Below are 9,889 nucleotides of genomic sequence, written 5' to 3'. Positions count from 1 at the left end.
GTTGGGGGCTAGACATTTATGACAAATGTCAAGAAGTGGTACACGAAATGACAATTATTGTTCCAAATGTCAGTGGTGCATGATCACTGCTGTTGTCCTTTCCCTTTCATCCTATAAAGAGAAAGAAGCCATGCTGCTTGAGACCCTGTGGCCATCCTCTCCCTTCTTCCCAAAGACTCTCTAACCACTGGTTTCATACGTCATGAATGATTTTTTTCCTAGGTAAACAAATACTCATGTTAAAAGAGAAATCAGTATTAAGTAAAAAAAAGAATTCTTTAAACCAGTACCCTGCATATTTAATAACAGATGCCCAATATCTACTAGCTTGAATGAATGATTAACTTTGAGACAGAGATGAACACTGTTATCTACGTCTTCTCAAAGCCTTGAGCTGAATTATAGAATGATTAAGTAATTTCCTTACGTAGAAACCACAGAGCTCAATTTCGAAACAATTTATAATACTCTCTTCCACAGTGACCAAAAATCACCCTATACTTTTTATCAAAGTCTGAATATTTTACATGTTTAATACTTGGGTACATGAATTTATTTTGATTTCAATGAAATCAATATTGGAACCAAGACTTTTAAAATTATTACTTAGGATAGTGAAGAACTGTGGTACTCACCGATACTAATTTCATCATCTGTTTCAGCATCACCAATACATTCAAATTGGAAATCTTGCAGTGACTGGGAAAATTTCTGTACTGCCATAGACAGATCTGTAATTAAAAGTTAAAAGTTATGAGTTAAAGGTATCATGGAATACTCGAGTTTCCACATGTAATATTATATACCTTTGATGTTACTACTACATTAGCCAGAGCCTTTAAAACACCAGTTTGACAAATATAAGCAGAATTAAAAGAGACTACTAAAGAAATATTTTAGGAACTGGATCTGCTCTGCTCAAGGGGATCTGTCCTTTTAAGAAAGTGTTGGTGCCAGTCTTATTATCTGGAAGCCAACTTCCCAAAGCCTTTATCGAGGAATTACCATTCATTCCCTATAAACGAAGCATAAAAAATAAATAAAAAGGAATGTTTTTGAGGTTGCTGGTGGGGAAAAAAGGAAAAAAGCTGCCAACCTTTGATTAGACAGGGTCACTGATATTACTCTATATAGACAGTGGAGCACGAGAAAATGATTTTACCAATAAACTGCTGGTTTTGATCTCCTAAGGTGAAAGTCTACCTGGAAGATTGTTTATAAATAATCTTATGATTTATAGGAGACCTCAAGCTAAATGGAATCTTGACTTCGGTCTGAATAAAGTCCAGAGTGTGACTAAATCCCGAAGATTAATTCTTCTTTATTCCCGGGGAGAATAAAGAAAAGCCCAGAATAATGAGAACTAAATCCTTGGGACACAAAAGCCTGGGATGCAACCTCACAGAGTGACTAAGAATGCAGACTCTGGAGCCAGACTGCCAGGGCTGAAATCCAAGTCCCATCACTTACTGGCTACATGACCTTGGGCAAATTACTGAACTCCTCTGGGACTCTGTTTCCTCATGTGTAAAAAGTGAGTAGCAAAGGCATAACCACCTCAGAGTTGTTTTGAGGATTAAGTAAATTAATATTTGCAAAGGGTTTAGAACAGAACTTGGGACTTAAACACGATTTAAGTTTATTAAATAAAATTTAAAATAAATTTAAATAAATCAATCTGACAGTGCAGCATCAGGGAAGCTTTCGAGGTCCCACCTCTCAGAGCTACTCTGATCATCCATGCCAAACCTTCCACAGAAGTCTGCACCAGCAGCTAAACTTATTTTTCTGGAATCTACTCTACACTTCATTGAATGGTCTCTCCAGTGGGTTCAAATCCAATACCTGAACCCTGACATTTAATTCAAGCAATAGGATCTGACAGAGACTCTCTCCTTGACCAACCTTTAGTCAGGCTTTCCTGAGCCCTATTCTTGACTAGGCCCTCTACCTTGGCTCTCCTTCCTCACTAGGCCTCCATATATAGCCCTTTTTTAGCAATCCTGTCAAGTCGATTTAAAGAGAATCCCCACCCTGGCTATTACCAGATTCCTCATCCCCCACTCCCATGTTTGATGCATAAGTCCTAGGCCTGCCTTCACCGAAATCCTCCTCCAACCTCTCCTCTTAGTAATTTTCCATCTGCCTACACTCAGCCCCACAACCTGCTCCTTGCTATAAAACCCCACTTGTTCTTGTTGTGTTGAGTTGAGCCTGATCTGTCTCCCATATTGTGATACTCTTGACACCTATAGCCATAGACCTGAATAAAGTCTTCTTTACCATTTTAACAAGTGTCAGAACATTTTTTTTAAGAGAACAACTGTGGCCCCATGCCTAGACATGACCCCAAGAATTATTATAGTAACTCCCCATTCATGAAACTCCAAGCCCAAACACTTATCAACGCAAGCACTCATGAGCAAATAGGTCTCCAAACATGAAGGTCACTTTTTGCACCACTGTGACCCAAGAACTCACTAATGTCCTAATACCAAGGACAATTCTGAAGACCACAGGCCTCAAGCCTCAGAGAGGCTTTTAAACAAAAATACAAATACACACACAAGAAACTGAGTTTTTGTTTTTTAATCTTATTTAAAAAAAATAAATCATGCTCTGGAAAGAAATTGCTACTTACAGATTAACACCTCTTCCTACAAGAGGGATAAAATTTGGGGATCGGCTCATATTCTACTTGACAGGTCCTTTCAATTTAAGAGAGTGGAAAGGTCTAACAGCTTAAGAATGGTTCTGCTCTGGCCTTTCAGGAAGAAAGATGAAGAGAGCCTCCTTAGTGAATTATTCATCAATGAGAAAAGCAAAGGCTTCATCAGAGCTAGACTTCAGCAATTAGCTGTGATGCCTTGGCCAATCACTTATCCTTCCCGAGAACCAAATAATTAACAATCTCATAGGGTTGTTAAAAGACTAAATGAGGATGTGCCTGGTACACACTAGGTAACTCAATAAATGATTTTAATTATTGTCATTCAAGTACAGCTCATAAGGGTGGAAAAGTTGACTGGCCTTCCAGACAAAGGAGGCACTTATCTGAGAGTGCCCAGCTCTGGCTAAGAGTAGAGAAATCATAACACCTATACCAAATGTTATGAGAAGACAAAGACAGAAAGCAGAACTGTAGGATAAGGTTAAGCCAAGGTGAATGCAGGTACTCTCCCCAAGACTTAGAGAAAAGCATTCCATTTAACATTCCTTTATTTTTCTACATACAGTATATAAAGGCCTTATGCTATGCCGGATTTGAAGGCACAGATGCAATTCCTACACAGCAGAGTTGAGAAAGGGGGGTAGTTTATACAGTGGATCAGGATGCTTAGGAAACCTGTAACAGATATCCTTCCTCTGAGTTTCTACCTGGAAGCTTTGTCCTAGGAAACTCTTGACGACCCCCCACAACCAACCATTTCTTCCTAGGCCATTCTTTGCTTCCAATGGCCTTGCTCCTTGACTGAGAGAGGAAAGCTGCCTTGTCCTTTCACAGAGGTCACGGTGAATGCACTATAATTCCCATCTCCAAACAAGAACACAGTAGCCCACTTTGTAAGCTATTCTTGTCAATACAGCCAAGTGACAGTAGGCGCTCTAGTGGCAGATTACCTGGGTTAAGCGTCCTACGTCCACCAGTGGCACAACTCTGGGCAAGTTCCATAACCTCTCTGTACATCAGCATCCTTATCTATTAATGGAACAGAACCCATCTCTCAGGATTAATGTGAGGAAGTGATGAGTTAATACAGATGAAGCACTTAGAACAGTGTCTGACATACGGTTAAACACTTAACCGTATGTAGGAATTTCCATGTTGAACATCTCAGAAAAGAAAAAGGTAAAATTTCAGGAACAAAGTGGCAGCTGTTAGAACCTAGATATCCCTCCTCGAAAAGAACTCAAGAAAATGGTCTGTTGATAGCAATTTCAAATTCTTCTCTGGAGCACTGCAATCACACGGTGACAGAGACAACCTGATTAGTCAGTATTACTGTGTTAAGAGAGAGGTATCTATTTCAATCCTGGATGGAATTGAGAATGCTTGAATGATCACTTCACAGTCCTTTTGGGACCATAATGAAAAAAGATTATGCAAAAAATATGGTTCTCAACTAGTTCAGATGATAGATAATTCCAAAAACTAAAGGAGAAGTTCGAAAGATAATTTATTTTCAACTTCAAGTGTCTGGGTTCTTGATTTTCCTTTTATTTGACTTATACTCATTTAAAAAAAAAAAAAAAAGTAATGATGAGGTCAAAAGTATTATTGAGGCAAGGAACTTATATTTTCTGACAGTAATATACGCCAAGCTGCAAAATGAGCCAGCTCATGCTTTTTTCTTGGCTCCATCTCTTACCAAGCGTGCAATTCTGAACTGGAAAACTCAACACCTTCCACTGACTTAAAAACCACATGAAACACACTATTCCCTAATTGTCTACAGTTTCTAAGCAATGACCAGATGCACAAAATCAATGTACTGTTTTAAAAGGTTTTAAAACCTTTTAAATAAAGTTGATTCACATGTGATTACATAGGCCTTGAATTTTGAAACTAAGTTTTTAAAGTTGATTGTTGAATTTTAAAGTATCAAATTGTGTGATGATAAACAACATTTCTCTTAAACGCAAAAAGAAAGATCAGGTGAATAAAACATTATGAACAAGAAATCTAGTTTAGGCAAGGGTATCTCTATTTCTACTCAATTATTAGAAATTGCAGACAAACAAGAAAAAGATCCCAGTCAGAGCCACCATGGCCATATTCTACGGTGATGGTAGAGGAAGGACATTTACCAGAGAGCAAGGTTGTCCACAGTAAAGATGCTGCAAGTAACACCCACATCACATCCTTTCCATTTGCCTAAACTGCAAGGTAAGCATAACATGTCTTCACATGTATTCACATTATAACTTGCAAGAAATTACACTGGGTTTTACTTAGCAATGTTTTTATATCAAAGAATTAACCTGTAGCACCCATAATTAAATAATGCTAATGAAACACTAAAAGTTCATTTCATTAGAGAAATTCAAAACAGTAACTATTTAATTATAACTCCTCTTACACACAGACTTAAGAGCTGAAGTCTACCTGTTACTTTAGAAGTGTTAATAGAATTACTTTTACAATGTCAGTTATAGGAGTGAGCTATATTTATGCCAGAACAAGCACAACCAGCCAGTCCACTGGTATAAGGCAGTCCTTCCTGAAATCTAGTTGCTCTGGGAATTAAATTTAAGCAAGACTCACAGGGGAGATATATCCAGATATACTGTTGAAGAATTATCGTCTTCACATTACTATGCAAAAGGCAGACAGTACAAAGCAATGGGAATACAAAGGTAAAAACAGGTAAAAAAGGTAAAAATCCTACCCCCCAAAAGGACAGAGTCCAATAGAGGTATGAGGCATATAAACAAGTCAATGGATAATTCTCCAACAGAGGTTTAATAACACTATCACCACAGATAGGACATACCATGTGCTGATACTTTTCCATGCTCTTAATGTAAATTAAACTATTAATCCTCATGACAGCCATATAAATTATCATCCCTCCTATTTTACAGATGAAGAAAATGATGCGCAGAGGTTAAATGACTTCCCCAAAGCCACACAAGCTGGTAAATAACAAAGCCAGAATTTCAACAGGGAGCCTGGCTCCAGAATCCCCACTTAACCACACTGTCATACTGCTCTGCACATAGAGATGGCAACTAAGAAGACAAAATCAGTTCTCCTTGAGTAGGTGGGGAAAGGTTCTCATTGGAATGAATGAAATGACAATGTACTAGGCAAGACCAAATGAAGAAAATGTTCAGAATCAGCCAAAAAAGCAGCTTCTCTATCTACATATCCAACCACATCTATACAGGCACACCGGGTACTACCAGTAACAAGCTATCCAGTCTCTTGTACCTATATTTATATTGTTATTTCAACTCTTGAGATACACTCTTCTCCCACATTCTTTCAACATCTCTCTCCAGCCCCCATTTTCTCCAAAAGGCCTTCTTAATCCCTTCCAATTTGGCATTATTTCCTCCTTTATACATCCCACTGTATGCTATAAATCTCTTGCTTTACTTTTTCTCTTTTACCTTTGATCCAGTTATCCATAAACCTAGTTTATTCATCTTTTTTTTTAAATAGTGTATTAAAGGTAGGAAACTACCATCTATGAATACTTCTCAAGTATCCTGCATCACATGTTGTATATAGCAGGAACTCATTGTGGAAACCATGAATTTCTACAAGGTGGGTAAATAGTCCAACCTTCCAGATGCCTGTCACCTTTTCTTCTTCCCGTTTGCACTCTTGCAAGCCCTTAATGTGGCTGTTCAGCCACTTGTAAAACATGGGTTATTCACTTTCCAAAACAATAAGGGTGTTTTACTATTTATGAGAAGCTTTGATATACGTTTACAATAACGATAGTAATAGTGTTGGTAAGATGTTTTACTATTTCAAAGTTCCTACATATTTTTCTTAATTCTCACACAAAGCTATGAGGGCTGAAGCTCTGAAAAAGTTAAATAAATTAATTTGACAAGAGTCTAAGAGCTGGACTCCAACCTGGACAGGTCTTCTGCTTCTCATAGTGGATGCTCTAATGTACACCATAGCTAATTCCCCCCAAAATAACAAGCATTAAAACCAAGGAGGGTATAACCTCTAGACAACAGCTACCTAATCCTTTACCTGTTGGGTAAAAATTCTAAGACCGTAAGACTCCATTATTAGACTCTATGAAGGACAGCTAACTATGCTTATTAGCATGGAATAAGCTAACAGCAAACATATATTAGATAGTCATTATGAAACACCATGCCAAGTCAAAGGAAACACATATTCATTCTGTACTTTCTCATTCCACAAAACAGCTGAATAATGTTCTAGGTGTTAAGCTTCCTGAAGATAGGTATATATTTTTCACCTCTTTGCCCTTAATGCCCAACAGAAAGCAAACATATAAGAGTGAAGAGAAGGAATGTATAAAATGAAATCACTTTAACCGAACTGCTAAAATTATTAACACTATGTAGCTTGAGAAATGAGAAAAGACTCCATTCTTGTTCTAACTAGCCTGGGACCTTAAATTTTTTTGAACTTTCCAGTCCTGTGTGAATACCTGGATATATCTGGACCTTCAGGTAACCCTCTAATTATCCCCTGAAGATCCATGCCACCTGATTACTTCAGAAAGACTGACATATACATCCACCTGACATCCCTTATTCAGACCACCGGGACCTAACCAGACCTCTCACAGTCATCATCCTGACTGTCTGACATCTGACTGATAACCATTCTGAACCAATCTAGGACTAAGAATGCAAGACAGTTAAATTTCTTATAGAAAAAAGTACATTCTTAAGAATTAACTTTTTTTTCTTCTTTGGAACACTTTCGGTTATTCCCTAGCTTTGTTCCCAGTTTACAAACTCCAAGACCCTTGAATAAATCTCTATCATTTATTTCTTTTGAAACCTCCAGACCCTTGAGTTCGTTCAACACACACAAGAAACCAGAGATCAGAAAAATGTGTATGCCAACTACGAACATGTTTATATAATGCAAGAATCACTATAAATTACTGAAAAGCTTATGATACTAGAACACACATGTGTGTAACTGCGAGCCTTAATAAAAAAAAAAAACATACTGTTACTTTACACTACAGAATGTCTAGGAATTACAAAATAAGCCTTGGTTCTTAATAGCTGCAGTTCGGCAGTTATTTATTTATTTATTTTAGTGTTCTCTCAGAGAACTACAAATGTCAGATTGCTAGATGGAGAAGTCAGGAAAAAAATACTGGGTGTGGCAAACTATAAGAAAAACACAATGAGAACTGCTTGTCAATAAAAATCATTTCTATGGCTCTTCGTTAAAATGCCCACTTTGTTCTTTTCTGTTTTACATAAATGGCTAGAAAATAATAGTTGTCCGATATTAACAATTAAAGAAAAGTCTTCGTGAAGGCCCAGGACAAAGAGTGGTACTAGTAATCGATGAATAAATGTAAGTTGGGCTGAAGTGAAATTAACTGGCTTATAGTAATGGAATCAAGGAATTCTTTTTCCTTGGAGGCCTCGAGAAACACTGCCATGCAGCAACAGCCATGTCCAGAGGAGGTCACTGGAGACAGAATTACCAGAGGACAACGGTTCTAATGCTGTTCTTTGTGTTCCTGGAAATGAAAAAAGCACGGACTGCTCTGGGCCACTAAATTGCCTTGCTGTAGTCTTGAATGTAACAACATGGTTGTTTTGTCACTGTAAAGTTGGTAAAACAAATAAGCCTAGCTTTAGATGGCCTCATTCATATCTATACCAGATATGTATTCAGGTTCTTATATCTGTGTCCTGTTTTGCAGTGGTATATTCACCCTTCTAAGCAGGCAATGTAAGTCAAAGAGTCTGTTTTCAGTGATGAACAAAAGTCTTACTTGATAAATGTGCTCAGATCTGGGACCAAGTCCTTTTTTAGAATCAATCCTTTTTTGTGTGTCATGGACTAAGTTCGCATGAGAGTCAGACATGTACATCAATCCAGGCGCCACCACTTACTGCAGTGTCTTAGAGCAAGCTCTTAGCTTCTCTGAATCCCAGGTTCCTCACACAAAAGGAAGATACTAATTCCTTGCAAGACTGTTATGAAATTTTGTCACATGCAATGGGCTTAGCGCAATGTCTAATACAGAACAGAAACTTGAAATACTGGTTCTCAACAAATGTTAACTATTAAACCACGATTTATTATGATGGTAAATGCAGAATTTGAAATGTTTTTATTTTAAGCATAACATGTTTAATCTATGTATTAAATTACTATCTTCAGGAGAGCTTCAGTAAAAATAAATAGTGGGCTGACCTCTAATGAAGACCAAACAGTTTGCAATCCCATAAATGATATGTCTGGCAAGCAGCTCCAGAATATTCTGGCCTAAAAACAACAAAACAGGAACCAACATTTGGCCAGATTTTATCCAGTTTCTATAAAGATACGAATTCCATAAAAATTAAAAACAAAACAAAAAAAACCCACAAAGACTTCACTATTGCTACAATCCAAGTTAAAAATAGAAAGTTCAAAGGATGAAATAAACCACTCATCTTTCTACCCGAGGGAAAAAACTTAAAAAGGGTGTGGGGGTGAGGGAGAGTAAGGAAAGAGTGGCACACTGCAGTTTCTCTAGATTCTCTTCCTGACTCAATAAGCATGCCATTGCTGCCTCCTTTGAGACTTCTTTTCCTTGTACTTTTCCTCAGAAGGGTTTGTCTTTAGCCACACCTTGTTGTATGTACCTCAATACTTGTTCTCTTTTAAAAAGCATTATCTGTATCTATATGCAGGCAACTCCTAAGTGGTTTCAGTTTGGATGCTAGAATACCAAGCAAACTTTCCTAAACCATCCGCCTTGCCTTTTCTCGATTTAACTAGAAAATACTGAGTTACTCAACTTGAAGGAAGACTATGCAATTTCCCCAAGCTTTCCAGCAACACAGGGATGACCTGCCATGTATTCCTGAGCTTCCTAGTCTACCCTCCCGAACCTATGACCTCTTCCCCTAGTCCAATCACTCATTTCTCATTGTTTTCCAGGAATCTAAAACTTACACTCTTATGAATAGATTCAGCAATAGAAGGCATATTTAGCACACTAGCCTCGTTTCCGACACATTTTCCTCCTGACTACTTGAAGTACCTATCTAATCAAGATGACTACTCTGGAAGGAAGAGCATTTGGTGTTACGTTATCTTTCATGTCATATATCAGCCTACTGCAAACTCTTAAAACTTCCTTTTTCTATCAGTCCCTTCTTAGTATCCTATGCCAACCACATTTGTGGTTAAAACATGACTTGA

The 9,889-nt window shown here is 37.7% G+C and overlaps 1 protein-coding gene across 2 annotated transcripts in view; it reads right to left on the bottom strand.

The window, feature by feature from the left end:
• Positions 1 to 9,889, bottom strand: part of ARHGAP42 (Rho GTPase activating protein 42) — a 241,876-nt gene that overhangs the window by 176,124 nt on the left and 55,863 nt on the right. For both annotated transcript variants that reach the window (XM_011369414.2, XM_023536120.1), the window contains exon 2: positions 636 to 731. In XM_011369414.2, the coding sequence (XP_011367716.1) occupies positions 636 to 731 (96 nt within the window). The remainder of the gene's footprint in view (positions 1 to 635; positions 732 to 9,889) is intronic.

The sequence above is a fragment of the Pteropus vampyrus genome, unplaced genomic scaffold (assembly GCF_000151845.1).
Source record: "Pteropus vampyrus isolate Shadow unplaced genomic scaffold, Pvam_2.0 Scaffold148, whole genome shotgun sequence".
NCBI classification, from domain to species: Eukaryota; Metazoa; Chordata; class Mammalia; order Chiroptera; family Pteropodidae; genus Pteropus; species Pteropus vampyrus.
The sequence above is the reverse complement of the archived record's forward strand: the minus strand, read 5'-3'. Positions and strand labels throughout refer to the sequence as shown.